The sequence below is a fragment of the Aethalodelphis obliquidens genome, unplaced genomic scaffold (assembly GCF_003676395.1).
Source record: "Aethalodelphis obliquidens isolate GAN/ISIS:26980383/991018 unplaced genomic scaffold, ASM367639v1 scaffold12, whole genome shotgun sequence".
Lineage (NCBI taxonomy): Eukaryota > Metazoa > Chordata > Mammalia > Artiodactyla > Delphinidae > Aethalodelphis > Aethalodelphis obliquidens.
In genome coordinates, this window is record NW_020837956.1 from 18156655 (window position 1) to 18177043 (window position 20389).

The 20389-nt window shown below is 36.4% G+C and overlaps 1 protein-coding gene across 1 annotated transcript in view; it reads right to left on the bottom strand.

Annotated features, from left to right (window-relative positions):
* Positions 1 to 20389, bottom strand: part of BIRC6 (baculoviral IAP repeat containing 6) — a 236563-nt gene that overhangs the window by 188813 nt on the left and 27361 nt on the right. The window contains 7 exon segments of the mRNA XM_027113430.1: positions 712 to 872; positions 954 to 1176; positions 5333 to 5415; positions 7441 to 7552; positions 11068 to 11261; positions 17565 to 17702; positions 19796 to 19977. Of these exon segments, the coding sequence (XP_026969231.1) occupies positions 712 to 872; positions 954 to 1176; positions 5333 to 5415; positions 7441 to 7552; positions 11068 to 11261; positions 17565 to 17702; positions 19796 to 19977 (1093 nt within the window).

Genomic DNA, 20389 nt, shown 5'->3' on the forward strand with positions numbered 1-20389 from the left:
CATTCTGCCTACATTGGGAGTATCGCAAATGTTGCTCTATAATCCTACCCAGTTCAGAGTTACAACTGCAGAGCTTCTTTGGAGACAAGTAGGTAAGATGGGATTTTAATTGACTCTCTTTCCCCCACATAGGTCAAATACAGCCACAGAAATCATCAATCTCCAGAAAAGCTGAATAGAATAGAATCCAGCACAACAATTCTACCAGAATCTTTCCTTAGCATTAATTATTGTACCTCAACTCACTGCTGACTACTGATACATTTATTGTTTTAAATAATTAGATCACCTTGCCTAGCCATGGGTTATTTCACTATTCATTACCACTTCTATATTTTAGCTGCTAATGAAAAAAGGGGAAATGAACCAAATGATTCAACTGCTCTATGAAAAGATTTAGAAGAAGGCAAAATTACAAATCTAATCCAAGGATTTCATTTCATTATTTAGACTTTACTTTTCAATGGTGTGATTATTCCCAATTGGCATAGATTGAGATAGAAAATAAAGTATATTTTATAGACTATGTTGTTTGTGAATGACAATTTCTTTCAAGAATCAATTATTTCAGATTTCTAACCAAACACTGAGTCTCTAATCTCTTGAGACTAACAACGTTTTCTGCCTCTTTAATTAGATTTAAGAGAATATACAATTTAGGAAAAGAAAACACTTAACTTCTATAAATATTATCAAAACAAATTTACATACCTATCTCCTTCCAATTTTGGTATATCTGAGCAACTAGACGAGTCTTCCAGCCATGCCAAAGTTGGTCTCCTAGATTCAACTGCTGAGCTTGGTTCTCCTGAGAGAATAAGCTGTTGTACAATTGCTGGATCATATGCATTAATTTCAAATTTTAAGTGCACCTAAACAAATAAATGAAAAGCCTAAATTTACAACGGATTTTTTCTCAATCACTAATATGTTTCTTCAAAATTAAAACATACCTTCATAAGTTTGGAAACATCCCATATACAGATCTTTCCTCGTTTCGTTGCAGCAGCTAAAAAGTGAGGGCAGCTCCCGGACCCAAAGCAAGATATTCTGTCAGTTCCATCCGTGCAAGGGAACTGCGCGGGACTTGTTGCAAGAGTGACTGACAATGGCACATTCTGTGTGTGCTCACCTTTCACAAACGGGCAGTTTGGGGAATGTCTCTCGTGTTCAGACCTTTACACAAATTAAGGAAGGGAAAGTTTACTGAACAACTAAGCCGTTAAATCTGTACACTAAAAGAGAACTCCACGATATTTTTTCTTTAAAAAAAAAACAATTAATTGAACTTAAAGTATTCTTTAATTAAAGACTTAAATAGCAAATTGTTTCATTTTACTGAGATCACTCTAACATGTTAAACTACTCACTTTAACAGCAATTGTTCACTTTAACTGATTACAAACAAAGCCAGTCTCAGATGAAACAGATAAATGATACAGTAAAATTTATATCATATTAATATACTGATAAAACTGTTTAATCTCCTTATATTTCTTCACACTAGTTTCCCACAGCTTTAAATAAATAATTACTTTGTTTCAGTTTAAAATTTTCTATGTATTCTACAGCATGGTGACAAAAGATAACATTACCATATTGTATATTTGAAATTTGTGAAGAGGATGTATCTTGAATTAAACATTCTTAACACACAAACACAAACTGGTAACTATTAGAGGTGATGGATATGTTAATTAACTTGATTATGGTGATCTTTTCACAATATGTATATATACTAAAACACCAGACTGTGCACCTTAAATGTATGTAATTTTTACATGTCAAAGTTATCTCAATAAAGTTGTTTTTAAAATAAATAAATAAATAATCCATACGTAGATACAGACCCACCTATCTATATAAGTGGCCACAGCTGTAAAGAGCATACAATAAAACTCTATAAATGCCATTCATACTGCAAAAAACTTTTTTAGTAAAGACCTGAAGGCAGAAAGATCTCTAGAGTATGGATAAAATAACATATATCAAAAACACAGATATACCCTTCACATTCACTATCAGACTCCATCAGACAAATAACTTTAAAGAAACTTGGATAATGTCTATAGATTGTACATTATTTCCTTCACATAAATACTTACTGAGCAAAATGAAATGGTAAATTAGTTTACTAGAAAACCCTAACATGTGTAATAAGAATAAAATACTAGGACCTCAGATCAAGATTGGTATACTGACTTAAAGAATTTTCTCAAATATTTAAAGCAGGATCAACTTAACACTTAAAAATTATCTGCCCAACTTTGTGACTACTTTATTTCTTTTTGGTTATTCTTTTTTTTTATTTTTTTAAACTTTCACTAGCTGTAATTACAAGGCATTATTTGAAATGTAAGAATGCTGCCATCCAAAAAAAGAGGCTTTTTTTAAAACCCATTTTTATACTTCCATGTCAAAGAAAGGAAAGCTATACTCTATAAAATATTCCATGGGGTATACATATTTCTTCTTACACTGCACCTACAACTTACCTATAACCATATATAAATCCTGGACACTTTACAATACACAAGGTGTCTTACGTTAACGCTTTTACATGGCATCTGCAGGCACATGATATCTGAACTGGATTCCTTCACAGCCAAACCTTAGGGTATTTTTCCTCTTTCCATCTTTCTCTCTTAACCTGAGTTTTAACTTTTTAATTAAAATTTTATTTACACAACATATGACTATCTGAAATACAGCAAAAGACCCACTTCGGTTATAATAGCCAACCCCAGTAATCTCCTATCCCACCTCCAGGTAACCACTATTACGAATTCAATATACTTCTAAAATATTTTTATAAGTTTATACACATACATGTACATTCAGAAAATATGGGTTTTTTCATTTTAAATAAACAATATTATTATATGAATCATTCTACAACAGCTTTTTTTTTTTGCTCTTTTTATAAATTTATTTATTTATTTATTTAATTTTTGGCTGCATTGGGTTTTTGCTGCTGTGCGTGGGCTTTCTCCAGTTGTGGCGAGCCGGGGCTGCTCTTTGTTAAGGTGCATAGCTTCTCACTGCGGTGGCTTCTCTTGCTGCGGAGCACGGGCTCCAGGTGCGCGGGCTTCAGTAGTTGTGGCACATGGACTCAGTAGTTGTGGCGCCCGGGCTTAGCTGCTCTGCGGCATGTGGGATCTTCCCGGACCAGGGCTCGAACCTGTGTCCCCTGCACTGGCAGGCGGATTCTTAACCACTTCGCCACCAGGGAAGTCCCTACAACAGCTTTCTTGATACAATAACATATCTAAAAGGTACTCGTGATTAATAGAGAGCTAACTGTTCATTCCTTTAACTGTTGGATCATAGTCAATTACATGAATATATTTTACTTAGGTAGTCCCCTCCTGAGAGGCATGTAAGATTTTCCAGTTTTTCACTACCATGACCATTTTGCGCCTCCTTGCATATAAGAGCAATTAATTCTCTAGTGTAAATTAGAAGTGGAACTGCTAGATAATAAGGGGCTCATTTTATTTTATTTTTTTAAAGTTCAATCTCCCTCCAAAGTGGCTCTATCAACTCCCACCATCAAAATATGAGTCCCATCTTCCCCTAAAAATGAAAAATCTTCATTCTATTCCTCCTTTCAGATTCAGAAGGTACACAGGCTCAGCTCCCTAGCCCCCATCAATCCCATTCCCTCTATCCATTTGGAGCACTGGCCCTAGGCCCTCAGAGACTCTACCAGCTGCTTAAGAGTTTGAGGAATCCTGAATCCCGGGGCAAAGAAAAGGTAGAACCCTTGATTTCCTGACCATATCAAGAAAAGATGGGTTTTAAACAGCCCAAGTTGGAAATCTGAATCAACTTTCCCACAGAAAAATATTTATGAATAAAGATGCATTCTATAATGTTATGGTATAATTTTTCAGGTGTGGGTTAAATAACTTTCTGAGGATCAGCCTAAGAAACTAAAATATACGTGTTAAAATGGTTGCTATATATATAAAGATGGTTTCATGGGGAAAAGACTAAATTCCAAACAGAACCTTAACCTAAATTGGAAATTGCTCATACTCAACTCTCAGTCAGCAGACGCAATTTCAATTTTTCATATTTTCAGTATTTCCCACTGCAACCTGGAATCCACATGCACACTCTAATAGGCTTTAGCAAGTTCACATCAGCTGATTAACATTCAGAGATCTCGAACTAATTATAGTACAAAATAAGTGGTATATCTTAAAACCAAATCCTGGCTCCATGACTTACTAGCCAAATGCTCTTCACCAAATTTTATTTTTTTTTATTTTAAAATGGTATAATAATTCTTATCTCATAGAGTGACTATGGATTAAACTGGAGAATATTCTCAATTCCCTTCTATAAAATGGAGATGATAATAATACCTAACTCATAAAGCTAATGTGAGAATTAAATGAGTTAAAAATATATAAAATGTGTAGGATGGTACCTGGTAAACCATATTATATAAATATTTGCTATTATTACCATTTTATTTATTTTTGGCTGCGTTGGGTCTTCGTTGCTGCGTGCGGGCTTTCTCTAGTTGCGGCGAGCGGGGGCTACTCTTCATTGCACTGCGCAGGCTTCTCACTGTGGTGGCTTCTCTTGTTGCAGAGCACGGGCTCTAGGCATGGAGGCTTCAGTAGTTGTGGCATGTGGGCTCAGCAGTTGTGGCTCATGGGCTCTAGAGCACAGGCTCAGTAGTTGTGGAGCACGGGCTTCGTTGCTCCACAGCATGTGGGATCTTCCCGGACCAGGACTTGAATCCACGTCCCCTGCACTGGCAGGCAGATTCTTAACCACTATACCACCAGGGAAGTCCCACTATTTCTATTAATAGGGCCTCTGAGTAGTTATTTCTAAAAATGAGGTTCCAATACATGATCTCTATTGTTTAACCAAGTTCTAAACTTTCATGCACTAGAATTCAAAACCACCACAGACTCCCTAGAATTACTTCAAAATTAGAAATGCAAATCATAAAGGCCCTCCTCCGTGGATTCTCTATTGATGACCTGCCCTCAAAAGAACAAGGCTAAACTGCTGAATTTAATCATGCTTTTTAAACTTATTTTACCATAGCCTTCTAGTTTTCAGTCAGAGTCTAGTTCCATTCTTTGGCACTTCTCCCATGTACACATCTTGGAAAGTTACACATTAGAGATCCTGTATGCCAAGTGATATGACACAGCATAGACAGCATTACCTCATTCTCTTAGGACAGAGGCAAAAATATAGATGACAAAAGGCAAGAATATTAATATACAGATATCAGAAAAATAAAATTTAGAAGCACATTTATAGAACTTAGCCTATTACATTCAGAAATATCAAGACTCACCAAGGTTCATCAGTAGGTTCCCAACAGACGAGACATACACTACAAGTAAAACACATGGCTCTATCATCTCCAGATGAGGCAGGCTGCAAATTTATAAAGAAGACAGAAAAGGTTTATCAATATTAAAATTGCTTAATAAAAACTCTTCTAAATAAGTTCATAATTTTAGGTAAAATTCCATATTGAGGAAAAGAAAATTAGCCTATACTATTAGGCCTCAACAATATACTTTTAATCCCCAAACGTTTATAAATTTGCTGCCTTATTTGAAAAATTATGTTTCATCAGCAAATGACCACTAAATCAAATATGGGGACACACACATCCTCAATCTCTGATCTAGCATCTTCTAATTGTATTACTAAAGTATTTTAAATATAGTTAAGTATATGAAAGGAAATTGTCTAACAGGTTTATTATTAAAAACTGAATTCTATACTACTACATAGGAAAGGGCAAGTAAAAAGGAAAAGCAAACTAGTGAACGTAATTAAGGTAACATTCTTTAAGTAAAACACATATGACAAAATGACATTTATACATATATAAAATCTAAATCTGAACTGAAATATACCTCTAAAAACTAATATTAATATTTTTGAATACTTACTCTACTTAGCACTTAGTATGTCTACAGGTGTAAATATATTTTTTAGAAGACTGAGAATAATCAGCACCTAATACAGGTAGAAGATTCTAGAAAACCTATGATTTGATCTTTGCAAAAATGGAATACAGGGACTTCCCTGGTGGTCCAGTGGTTAAGACTCCGTGCTTCCAATGCAGGGGGCATGGGTTCAATCCCTGGTAAGGGAACTAAGATCCCACAAGCCGCATGGTGCGGCCAAAAGGAAAAAAAAAAAAAAAAAAAGGAATACAATGAACAAGAGCTCAACAGAAAAAATATCAAGGTATCACCTAACAGACTGTTTTAGGAAATGACACCAAATAAGAAGAAGATAAATTATTAGGAAAAATAGTCCTCATTCAATCCTTAACTTAGGAAAACATATTCAGTGATTTTAATATTAGCCAGTCCCCAGATAAATCTATCTTTAACTGGAAATTTGACAAACTCTGAATAAAATCTTCAAATATATATGGTTTTCTGATTTAATCCTAGTTTAAGATACTTCAAGAACACTTCAGGATAACAAAGGAATAATCACTCTTAAGATTCTTTATGACAGTAACTTCAATGTATTCAAAGTTTAATTTAGTTCTAAAATTAAATACGCATGTTTTATGTAAATTGACATGTAATTATTAGATTTCTCAGCTTCTTTAGCAATGGCAAAACAGTGGTAGGCCAGTCTACATTATTCAGCTGAAGTTTCCTTTAACTGGTTTATTATGCCTATCTAAACTCATTTTTCTTAACTTCCTCTACTTTAGCCCCACAAAGCTTTCTATAATGTCCCATTCTCATGTCTTTTTGTCACACTCATCCTTACCTGTACACCCTCCTCTTTTCCTACATAAAACCATGACTATTTTCCCTGATTCTTTCTCTTTCTAAATAATTTCTTGATCAATTCTTCAATACATATGTATTCAAGTCACACTGTACTACCCACAATGCTGCTTCCATAGTTATCTAATATATAGGTAATTTTTAATCCCAATAAAATTAAAATTTCAAGAGTAACTGCAATGTATTGCTGTTATTGCATTACCCTAACATGTACTACTCTGTTATGAATACATAAGTCAAAACTGAAAATAAACACACACCCAGAGAGAACACTTCTCAAGACACAAATCTGGAGAATACTGCCTGCTTGTTGATTAACTGTATACATAAACATATTGTATATATCATACTTATATATAATCTGAAAGAAAATAGTTATAAAGCATTCTCAGTTATTGGTTACTTTTTTTTTTTTAATGTTTTCCCCTTTCATACACAGTATGTGACATAGGAAACAGCCAGTCAGTATTAAGATCAAAGGTATAAGAACAAAACTCACATTACATACATACACACAAGCACAGAGCCTGGGTGCATAAAATAGTATAATCACTGAAAAAGTATTAAAATGTTGACAATTTTACTAAAGGCTACAAAGTCATATTGCGAAGAAATTTCTGACAGCCTTATTTACCTGATGATAAAATCCAGCTTGAGCCATGGGATCTGGCTGTGCCCATCTATAGCCTACATGAGGCCATGAGGTAAATGTCTCCCGTCTGTTAGCTTCACTATACATCAATGATCTAAAAGTAAACAAACTTTATGTAACCAAAGTTAGGCATCAAATTACAGTGACACTACTATCTACCACTGAAGAAAAAAGTTTACTGGATTATCAACACAAACTGGGAATGTCTAATTACCAATTCAAATTTGTATTTTAAATTAAAAATGATCAGTTTTAGGAACTTCCCTTGAACAGAGTAGGGAAAAAAGAAACATGATAAGATAGCTACAACTGATAAACAATTCCCGGGGAGATTAAATTAACCAATGTTGCATAATTAGCAATCAGAGAGCAGAAAATCTGAAAATGTAGAGGCAGAGAACCCTACACTTTCATCATGTGACAAGTTTTGCAAAAATGGATAAAACTACAACCAAAGGAATGGTAGTTTTATCTCAACCATATTGAGAAAGTATATTCTAGTTTAATTTCTTTTTTTTTAAGTAGAAAGCAATTTATATGTTCTTTCTCCAGAGAAATCCTTTTCCAGGAAACTTGTACTCTCCAGGGAATTGTCAAAAAAAAAGAAATCTTCACATATGTTTTCATTAAAATACATTAGCTCACTAAGAGTGAACCTGTAACAATACTAGAGTATCTTTTTAAGGGAGACTACCAAAATTAGAAAAAGTCCAAACAGCTTCAAATAAGAAAGGACTGATAAGCAGAGCTTCCTCTTCCTAACACAGAAGGGCAACTGATTTTTAAAAAGAGAGAGAAAGTGGTAAAGGTCATCACAAAGAGACCAGAAAAATACTTTTCTTTAAATTCTTCCCTTAAATTAGTACATGGTTTCCTATAATATTGCTAGAGAGCTTTAGGTTTAACTCATAGTTGTGTTCTGATTTGAAAAAAAGAAAAACAGGCACTTTGCTGGTGGTGCAGTGGTTAAGAATCTACCTGCCAATGCAGGGGACACAGTTCCAATCCCTGGTCCGGGAAGATCCCACATATCGTGGAGAAACTAAGCCCATGCGCCACAACTATTGGGTCTGCACTCTAGAGCCCACGAGCCACAACTACTGAGCCTGTGCACCCCAACTACTGAAGCCCATGCACCCTAGAGCCCGTGCACAGCAACTACTGAGCCCATGCGCCGCAACTACTGAAGCCCGCGCACTCTAGGGCCTGTGTGCCACAACTACTGAGCCCGCGTGCTACAACTACTGAAGCCCACACACCTAGAGCCTGTGCACTGCAAAAAGAGAAGCCACCACAATGAGAAGCCCATGCAACGAAGAGTAGTCCCCGCTCACTGCAACTAGAGAAAGCCCTCACGCAGCAACAAAGATCCAACACAGCCAAAAGTAAATAAAATTTTAAAAAAATAAAAATTAAAAAAAAAATTGTTGAGTTAGAAAAGTTTTATCATCTACAGGGTATAGATGTCTTCAAAGACCTGTGTCAGTCTCAAAACAGAAACCTGTCTATTTAGTTATATTACCAAACAAAACAGCAATAGCATCCAGTAGACCCTTACTCAAACCTCCAACAGAGTTCATCAAGGTTTTCATAAGGTTCCTAGATTCATATTTAATGAAATAAACACCACAGGCTATATCAAAATTAATACTTTGAGACATTTTAACACCTCCAGAAACACTGAAAATCCCATCTAATGAATGCATTTTCTAAAATAAACCATTTATGACAGCTTGCACTGAGTTCTTCAGATACTCTCCTACTGATTGCAAAGAAAATAGCTCTGAAATTATAATCTCAAGGTAGGCATGGCTCTCAGATAGGAAACATTTATTCTAAATACATACTCTTCCTTTTTCTCCCCCTCTCCGGACATATTCCAAAGAACATTTTAATGATAGCCACAGCACATATCATCTGACAGTTATTAAAAATGAAAGTCTCCACATTTTGCCCAAAAGTTAGAGATAGCAATATTACTATGGAATACAAAAATTCTTCCCAAATGTTAACAACCAAGAGAAGTTATTTACACAATAATAAAATCACTTAACAAAAAAAGGGCAATTGATTAAGCGGTTTCAGTTTACAAAAGGATAAACTAATAAATATCGCAAACTAATGTAAGAGCTATACGGGAATTCCCTGGCTGCCCGGTGGTTGAGACTCCATGCTTTTGCTGCCGGAGGCCCGGATTCAATCCCTGGTCAGAGAACTGGGATTCCCACAAGCCGCACAGTGCAGCTGGCGGGGGAGGGGGGAGCAATACTTAAGATAACAGAAGTTAAAGGTTAACTCATTCAGTAATTTTTTTGCTACATCAGCATGTACTCTTTATAAATGTACTTCAGAAAACAGCATAGGCAGTTACAATTCACATTCAATGAAGAAGTGAAAATGTAAAATGCTACATGGAAAGGGAAATGTGAACTTATCAAAACTGCTAAATTTAATATTTCAGTAAAGCATTTCTAAACTTCAGTACTGATAAATTTTATTTCAAAAACAAATCATTTAAGTTTTTCAATGAATGCATTACTGACTTTTTAGTTAGTTTTACACAAAGCAGAACTCCAATAAATCTCTAGTGAAGAAAATAATGATTGAGGTATGGTTTTTTATAATACTGTTCAAATCCAGGGCAGGCAGCATAACAAGCTTAATTCAAAATTGCCCTAGAAAAACAAAAACAGGGCTTCCCTGGTGGCACAGTGGTTGAGAGTCCGCCTGCCGATGCAGGGGACATGGGTTCGTGCCCCTGTCTGGGAAGATTCCACATGCCGCGGAGAGGCTAGGGCCGTGAGCCATGGCCGCTGAGCCTGCGCGTCCGGAACCTGTGCTCCGCAACGGGAGAGGGCGCAACAGTGAGAGGCCCGTGTACGGCAAAAAAAAAGAAAGAAAGAAAGAAAAAAACAAACAAACAAAAAAAAACCAAAAAATTGCTCTAACTGCTTTTTTTTTTTTTTTTGCGGTACGCGGGCCTCTCACTGTTGGCGCCTCTCCCGTTGCGGAGCACAGGCTCCGGACGCGCAGGCTCAGCGGCCATGGCTCATGGGTCCAGCCACTCAGCGGCATGCGGGATCTTCCCGGACCGGGGCACGAACCCGTGTCCCCTACATCGGCAGGCGGACTCTCAACCACTGCACAACCAGGGAAGCCCATCCCTAACTGCTTTTTTAACTGTTCATTTTTTAAGTAGGAAATAATATATAGCTCTTTTATTCAGATTCTGGCAGAGTCTTTTAACTTACCAAAATTTATGCCAAAGGTCACAAAATTTCATCAAGGCAAAATAATTCATATATATTTAATAATTATAATATTTTTAAGTTGACTCAAATATTTACTAAGCAAGTACAAAGATGGAATTTTAAAAATACAGTTTCATAATCCCTTTAAATACTTTCCAGGCACCAAAAGAAATTGTTTAACAAGTCAAGGAGTAGTTTACTTCACTTCAGTATTTTAAGAGAAATAAAAATCTGAGTGGTTTTCAAAAATATTTTGAAATTTTTTAAATCACCATCAAATTTTACAGTTATTCTTTGTTAATCAAAAAACTTATCAATTCAATCTCACTGTCACATCTTTTTATAAGCAAGGTCATACCTGTCCACAGAACGACCTGGCCCCACCCCAAGTTCTGGACGTGCACTAGGTAAGAGGTAAGACAATCTGTCCATCACTGAGGACGCCACAGGTAAGGCAGCAATATTTTGATTTATTTTCTTAAGTTCATTCACAATGGCACTGGCAATGGACTTCAACACATGATGAGGAAGATGAAATGTAACTGTGGCCCACTGAAAGAAAACAGGAGTGTAAGCAAAGGAAAACATACTCAATAGTTTTCACCAAAACCATGACTTATACATTATAAGATAAAGAACTATTTACAGTCTCAAGTGAGTTTACTCCATTAATTTATCATTTAAAGTAAGAACCTGCAATTACATAAAAAATGAAACTAACCATCCTGAAAAAGAAAGTTTAGAACCAAATGGTAGCACATCTTCTTACATATCTCATCCACAATTAAGGAGAACTAAAATCATCTGTAGTGAGAAGCTGCTGCATAGCACAAGGAGATCAGCTCAATGTTTTCTGATGACCTAGAGGGGTGGGATAGGGAGGGTGGGAGGGAACTCAAGAGGGAGGGGATATGGGGATATGTGTATACATACAGCTGATTCACTTTGTTGTACAGCAGAAACTAACACAACATTGTAAAGCAATTATACTCCAATAAAGATGTAAAAATAAATTAATTAAAATTTTAAATAAATAAAATCATCTGTCATTTTTCACATTCCTCCAGCACATATACAATGTTAAGCATAAACTAGGCACTTAAATATCTCCACTCATAAATATATAGCTGCACAATTCATCGCTACTGGGTTATACGAAGATTTACTTCAGATGTTGTATTTTTTGTTGTCACCATAATTCAGCAAAGTATCTAAAGCATAGACCTTACTGTCCCACAGACTTGGATTCTAAGCCCAGCTTCTCCATCAACCATGAGACCCTAGTCAAATTAACTTCAATTTCCTGCTTCTGTGAAATGGGAAAAAACAAATACCTATTCACATAATGTTTTTACAAGAATTCAAGTGAGGATTGGTACAGTGTCTAACAGAGTAAGCCTTCAATAAGTGTTAACTACAATTATTTAATATTAAAATAATTACTTAAGAAGTTAGACTGAAAAAAATCCTAAGTATTAATCTCCAAGAGAAATAAGTCTATAAAGTAATTTCATCTTTATATCCTGTTCCTGCTTGCCTATGAATGGTTTCCATTCTGTCTAATACACTCTAGGCAGCCTACTAAATTACTACTTATCTATATTACTGGAAAAACTTGTGGCCAGAAACATGACTTCCATTACCTAAGAAACAGAGAGAGAGAAGCTCTTACTTTGTTTCTAGACCTAATCTGCTCATAGACCCAGAGCCTCTTGGTTGAAAGGGAGGCCAAATCCCCTTGAGAAAGGATCCTACAACAATGCCCCAACTCTACACTGTAAATCATACTCCAAGCCTTCCCCAAAGGCACCTGTGGACATTCACTGTAGTCACTGTGAACTAGGGAATAGAAAATATTTTGATCTTTCAGGCATCACAAGATAGTAACACTGAACTGACCTAAAACATCACTGTGGTCCACTAGTGAAAGTGGGGACATGATGGTGAAGTGATTGATGGAATTTTGGCCCAAAGCTGTCTCAATGAGCTCTGTGGATCCCCAGACCTATCTTGTAGCTATTTCTCTACTTCCCAAATGTACAACTGGAAGAGAAATAGAACAGGCAACTAGAAAAATTCCTACACTGTTTCTCTGATCCTCTTGGAGTACTACTAAAGTAAGAAAGGCCAGGTGGAAGCCCCTAGAACTTTCATTTTTTCTACAAAGCTACTAAACAAAAGCAATGCCACATCCTAAGGAAATTTCTGAGATTAATGTCACTATACTAGACCTGAAAGATACAGGGGTAATCAAATTATCTCATCTCCATTTAACTGACCTATTTGGCCCATGCAAACGTAAATGGATCTTGAAGAATGACTGTGGACTGTAAAATCAGGTGATGACTTCAACTGTAGCTACTGTTCCAGATGAGATATTTTTACTGAAGCAAATCAACAAATCCCTTGATATTTTGTAGGCAGCTACAATTCTGTCAAATACTTTTTTGTCTATACTAATTTTTAGGGCCATCCAAAAGTAGACTGCTTCTATCTGGCAGAAACAATAAATCTGCACAGTCTTACCCTAGGACTCATGCTCTTTACCATAATCTAGTCTGTAGAGATCCTGATCAGCCTAACATCCTGCAGATCACCACCTTGGTCTACTACATTAGTAACATCACACTAACTGGTCCAGATGAGGGGGAAGTAGCAAGGAACTTAAATGCCTTAAGACACATGCAAGCCAGAGAGAATCAATAATCCCCAGAAAAACTCAGGGTCCTAAAATCTCTTTTAAGTTTTTTCTAAAGGTCCAGTAGTCTGGGCATGTCAGGATATTTCCTCCAAGGTGAAAGATAAGTTACTATAACTTGTAAAGGCAAACAATGAAAAGAGGCACAATGCTCGGTGGGCCTAAGTGGATTTTGGACCCCAGCGTTCAGCATATTTGAGTATGCTGCTCTAACTCAATTATCAAATAATACATAAGGCACAAGAAGCTCTGTAGCATGTCCAGGCTGAATTGCAAGATGCTCTACCACTTGTAACTTGTGAGCATATTCAATGACACTAGAAGTGTCTGCCGCAAGTAAAGATCCTATCAGGAGTCTCTGGGACAATCACGTAGCAGAACGCTAGGGCAAAGCCATGCCCGCTCCTGTAAATAACTCTTCTCCTTTTGAGAAACAGCTCCTGGCTTCTTAGTAGTCCCTGACAGAAATACCTACCCATGAGACAAATGTCTATGCAATCAGAGTTGTTCACCACAAACTAGGTGCTATCTGACACACCAAACCATAACACTGGGTATGAGGGCTAGCCTTCATTAAGTGGTTTATAAGAAATCAGTCTTGAGAAATCCAAAAGGCAATTCAATTTTGGACCAGTTGAATAATCGAGTAGCTCACATTTCCACAATATCTACTCTTTATGACTCCTTTCTCATTCCACATTGATGGCTTCAGAGGGAACTCCTTATGATGAGATAATTGAGGAAGAAAACCTTTAGCTGTGACATACAGATGGTTCTGCACATTATGTTGGTACCATCCCTAAGTGGATGGCTGCAGCATCACAGTCCCAATCAGGACAGTGGTGAAGGTGAAATCTTCTCAGTGGTCAGAACTTCAACCAGTTCATTTGGCTGTTCTCTTTGTCTGGACTGAGAGTTGGCCAGAAGTAAAGGTCCTCAATGATTAATGAACAGTAGGTAATGTTTTGGCTAGATGTTCAGGAATTCCGAAGGATCAGGATTGGAAGACTGTTAACAAGGAAGTCAACGGTTAAAGTCTTTGGAAGGACCTCTCAAAATAAACAGAGTGTGAAAATATTTGTGAAATACGTGAATGCTCATCAAAAGGCATCCACTCTAGAGGAAATGGGCAAATTATACACACTATACGAATGTCACTCACCCTCTGGCCATAGCCACTCCAGTGCTTGCTCAATGGACCTGTATGCGAAATGCCATGGCAACAGAGACAGAGGGTATGTACAGACCCAACATTAACTTCCTCTCACCAGGACTGAGCAGGCTAACGGCAGGTTAACCTGCCAATGGCAAATACCAAAGCTGAGGCACCAATAGGACACCATTTTCCAGAAGAAACAGCCAACTATCTGATTGCAGGTTGATTATATTGGATTCCTTCAGTCACAGACTGGGTAGCAATTTGTCTTCACTGTAATAGACACGTATTCTGGATGTGCATTTATATGTTCTGCCCACAATGCTCTGCCATAATATTATACCACTACTGGGGACTAATAGAATGGCTTATGTACCAACAAAGTATTCCATACAACTTTGCTTTTTGCTTCTGACCAAGAAAGCACTTCAAAGGAAAAAAAAAAAGGCAGCAACGGGCTCTTGCCCATGAGATTGACTGGTCTTACCAGGGTATCATACAGAAGGAGCTGACCTGACAGAAAGGTGTGATGCCTTACCAAAGACTCATCTTCAGTACTAACTGAGAGAGACATCCGAAAGTCTGGAGTTCTACCTTACAGGATTATGTGTATGCTTTCAATCGGCAAAAAACACATGACACAGCTTCTCCTAGCAGGGTTGCTATTATACGTAATAATCCATTCACAGACTTTTTTTTTTTTTAAGCTTTAGGCTCTAGAGGTCTTGTGTCAAGGAAGGAATGTTCCACCAAGGGTACAATGGTTCCATTGAATTAGGTATTGATACTGCTACCCAGCAATTTTGGGTTCCTCTTGTCACTGAATCATCAGGCAAAGAAGGTGGTTATTCTACTGGTTGGTATGAGGAAAACTGACAAACACAGGGAAATTGGATTGATGCTAAATAACAGGAGCAAGGAGAACTTAATTACAATCCAGGAGACTCTCTAGGGTGCCTCTAAGCTCTTCCACATCTAATAGTAACAGTGAAAGGACAATTACAACTTAACACAGTACCACAGAAGATTTGGATCCTGCAAGAGTGAAGCCTTGAGTCACCTGACCATGTAAAGACACCTGACCAGTTGAGGTGCTGGCTGAGGACAAAGGGAATACGGAATAGGTAGGAGAAGAAAGAGGCTGTAAATATCAAATATATCCTCTTGATATTACAGACCATTATAGAACTGAGGGATACAGCAACTATATATATTTTCTTCCCTTATACATAAATGATAGATGGATATATATTTAGATAGATACAGACACAGAGAGATACATTATTTCACATAAGAATTTTTGTTGTAGTTAATTTAGTCTTTACGTAGCACGGTTCTGTTACCTAAACGCTTGAAACTATAAATTTTAGGAGTAGTTAGTATCACCTAGGGATGGATAAAATATCTGCTGGAACTTTGTGTCTGTTCTGGGGATGGGGAGAGAATATCTTCATTTGTAAAAAGGAACAGTATGTCTTGTTAAGTAAAAGCATAATATTTTTGTTGTATGAAAGTTCAAATACATATAGATGGTATGTATGGAGATGCAGAGTGGCCAAAGGAGTGGCATGTGACAGTTATTAAACTACTGTCTCTCGGGTCCAAACCTACCCTTTTCTTTCTTCTCCATCATGTTTGGGCTGGGATTCTGTAAACTATTATTTCTTCTTTGCCAACCAGTTTCCTGGCTGTTAAGTTCTGACAAAAGGAACACAGGATGGAAACTGGAAAGCACGATGAGGGGAGAAAGACTTGCTCCTTGCTATTACTCGTCATTACCATCAATATTGTTTTAGCGAAGGACCTGGTGGCAGCAGTTGATTCTTCTGGTCTTTAGAGGTTTTTTGTTTTGTTTTCTTAGCATTCCCAGGACCAGTTTCACAGAGCTCCCTCAGAGACACTAACATTAGCCTAGTAGCATCTCTCTTCAGAAATCTGAGGCTCAGTTCATCAAGTTCCAATCTCCAAGCTCCTGAGGTACCTACTGGATAACATCTCCTCCTCAGAAGTCTGAGTCCCAGACCCATGGGGCCTATTCTCTAAGTTTTTAAGTATCTAGGTTCTAAAAATCCTAACCTCTTGTTCCTTCAGACTGAGGTGAGTGCTGATTCCCATAGTTACCATCTGTGTATTACCTCAGGGTTTCCTTTTCGCTTTTTCAGTTCTCATACACATATTACGTCAATTCCTTACAATAAATTCTCTCTGTTGAAATACACAGTATGATTTCTGTTTTACTAAATAAAAATGTCCCATCAATGGCATAAGGGTTCATAAAATCATGGTAAATCTATAAAAATAAACTTCAATGTAAATATTAGGAAGAATACAGATGATCTATGAGGACTGATACAAAAAGATACTCAAGATACATCCTTCAATGAAAAAAAGCATGGTATATGCTATAATTTGAATGTTTGTGTCCCCCCAAAATTCACCTGTTGAAATTCTAACCCCCAAAGGGGAGGGTTATTAGTAAGTAGGGCCTTTGGGAGGTACTTAAGTCATGAGGGTGGAGTCCTCTTTATAAAAGAGGTTCCAGAGAGATCCCTTCCCTTTTCCACCATGTAAGGACACAGTGAGAAGGTACCAGCTATGACCCAGGAAGAAAGACTTCACCAGAAGAAATATCACTCAGTCGGTGGTATTCCGTTATAGCAGCCCAAACAGACTAAGACAGTACATCACAATATTTTAGTATAATTTCAACTGTACTCGAGAAAAAAAGATATTTATAGATGCAAAAGTTATTTTTAGGAAAATAGCTTTTACCTTCTACCTTTTATACCTTCAATATAAAAATTGTATATGTACTATATTTACAACTTAGGAAAGATGTTAAAACACAGAAAAATTAATGAAATATATCCAAGGATTTAATTCAAAGCACCATCTCCCACAGACATCCTTAGTCATCAGTGTGGGGAGGACAGAGAAAGGCAAAAGTATAGAGGTGTTCTTTCTACTACAACCCCAAAGTAATTTTTTTTTAACTTCTTACCTTAGCAACTTTGTGGTTTGCTGCAGTCTCATGAGATGTATTTTTCAAACCATCTTTGAGCTGTGTGATGAACAAATCATAACCCTCCGTACTAGAAATATCTACCTTTTCTAAACATGCAGATAAGAGCTGTTGTGCCTAAATAAAAGAGATGATCACAAAAAATTAACCACAACCAAAAGTGTTAAATTCAGATTCTTATACAAATATTTTAATTCTGATAGGTACTATACTAAAGCTTCCTACTTTTACGTTTTTTAAACAAACTTAGTTAAATCAAATAATGACTTGAAGGGCTGTTACAAAATTAAATGAGATAAAGCAACGTATTCAGTGTAGTACCACATAGTAAAGTTTTAGTACATAGAAGCTTTTATAAGCCAAAGCAAGATAGAAAAAACTGGCTAAGCTGAAACCATGAACAAAAGTAAAAGAGAAAAAAATGTAAAGACATAAATGTAAAGTGCTCCAATGAGCTTTAAATACTCAAACTATGCAAAACCATAAGAGGGGTCACTCACTAAGTCAGCAGGTAATAAAAAAAAGCCCTTTGCATTGTTACCCACATATTCAATATGAACTACGTTAACAGAAATATTTGGGCAATATATGGAAAAGAACACATCCACACTAATCCAACCAAACCCAGGACCCCATTCTTTAGGCAAGACAGTAACAAACTAGTGTGATGCAGGAAAGGATGCCTGGGATGGTGGAAGGACTACAAACAATATTACGTGAACAAGAGAGCTGTAATTATTTATGTAGAAAGAAAGAAAACCAGCTACAGATATTATGAGCTGGCAAGGTGGAGGAGGTGGCAGAAGCTGGCTAAATATCTAGCATTTAGGTCAGAGTAGTAGGAAAAATATTGACTTGACGGTCCATTTCATATACATGTTCAACTATTTTATTGTAATTCTGTAGTTCCTTTTAAAACCCAACAGTTTGATACCATCCTTCATTGTAGGCTACGATGTATATCCTTTATTAAGATATCACATGGTCTAACTTCCTTCAAGTAGGAGAGGAAAAAATGTTCAGTACAAGTAGAACTAATTAATTCTCTGTCCAAAGATTTTAGACATGCCCCCAGATCCAGATATTCTGATGACAAAAAGATGGCTACTCTGTTTTCAGAACTCAAACCTTTAGCAACATGCTTTCAATATTAACATATACTAGATGACTGTGATATGACAGTAAATATGAAATCTAAGTAGATATACATTGGTACTTTTTTTTTACAAAAAGCCTTCCAAAGAGGGAATAAAACATTTAAACTGCACTTAAAATTCACACATTAACACTTTTCATGTCCTAAAAATGGGAAATATGCTATATTGATTTTTATGAATTAATCATATCAGTCTGCCAAATGCAAAACAATTAATAATCAACAACTGGGATGAAGACAAATAATATCTCACTTTATTAGCGTGTACAGCATTATAATCTTTTATATTCTGAGATGATTTAAAATCTGATAAATCGGAAAAATGTACTTTCAAATTACATGATATGAACATCAACTCACACAAAAGGATTTAAGTTAGGGTAGACTTACAAATTAAGTAATGAATATGTAACACAGAAAAATACATATAGCTAAAATTTTAAACTGGAATTGTTAAGAAACATGATACATAGCAAAGATTACTGGTTGTCAATTACTATTTATTCCTTCTTTTTTTAATATTAAAGAAAAAAGAACCACCTCAGCTTAATGTGGCCATGTGACTGAATTCTAGCCAATGGAGTAAATATGAAAAGGGCATATATGAAAGAGTTTGTAAAAGAGAACAAGAAAAATGATGGAGGGGAAGAGAAGGAAGGAGAGGATGAGGGAAGTAGGTGAAAGGAAAAGGAGAGAAAGAGGGTGGGTAATACTAGTGTGCTCCCCTGGCCTTCTGCCCACCTTTTCCTTAAGACAGAAGTAATGAGACTTGAAGCAGCTGTCTTGGACTCAGGAAATGGAAGCCAAGTGTTGAGGTAAACAAAGCTGTCCCTATAACTTAGCCCAGTACTGTTACTGGAAAGAAACTATCCTGTTTAAGCCACTGTATTTTGGGGCCTCTGTTACAGTGGTATAACCTGTACAGTTCATACTTCTTTGTTTTTATAGGGATACATATATAATATGCTCAAAGGACAACCTAATTTCATTTAACAGCTAGTAAGTCTGAAACTACATTAAGTAGAAAAGCATATTGATACTTATTTCAACTTACCTCTGTGACAGGTAATTCAAGCTGAACCACATCATCCTGCTTTGAAACTGGAGTTTGCAGAGCAGTGTCTAACAACAAGATTCCATTAAGGTCCTTTCTACACCCTACTGCATAATCATCCACAAAAATAACTTTATCCACAGCAGAAATATACTGACATTTCACCTGTCCACCTGGTTTAGCTGTTAAAAGAACAAAAATTCAACACTTAAGATTTTAAGGCCAATAGTTCATTTAAAATAAATGTTTACATGTCAACTAAATATAATAATCTTTGACTGAAAAAAAATGCTCTAAAGGACATTAGAACTGATAAATTGGAATATGTACTGTAGCTTAAAGTAACAATATGAAATTATCAGAACTTGAAAACTATATTGCTGTTATAAGAGAATATCATTATTCTTAGAAATACACATGGAAATAGTAAAGGGTAAAGGAACATGATATACGCAACCTATTCACAAGAGAGCAAAAGTAATATGTATGTATGTGTGAGGGGATGATAAGAAAATGTGGTAAAAGATTTAAAATTAAAATTAGTGAAACTGGGGGTTTCCCTGGTGTCACAGTGGTTAAGAATCTGCCTGCCAA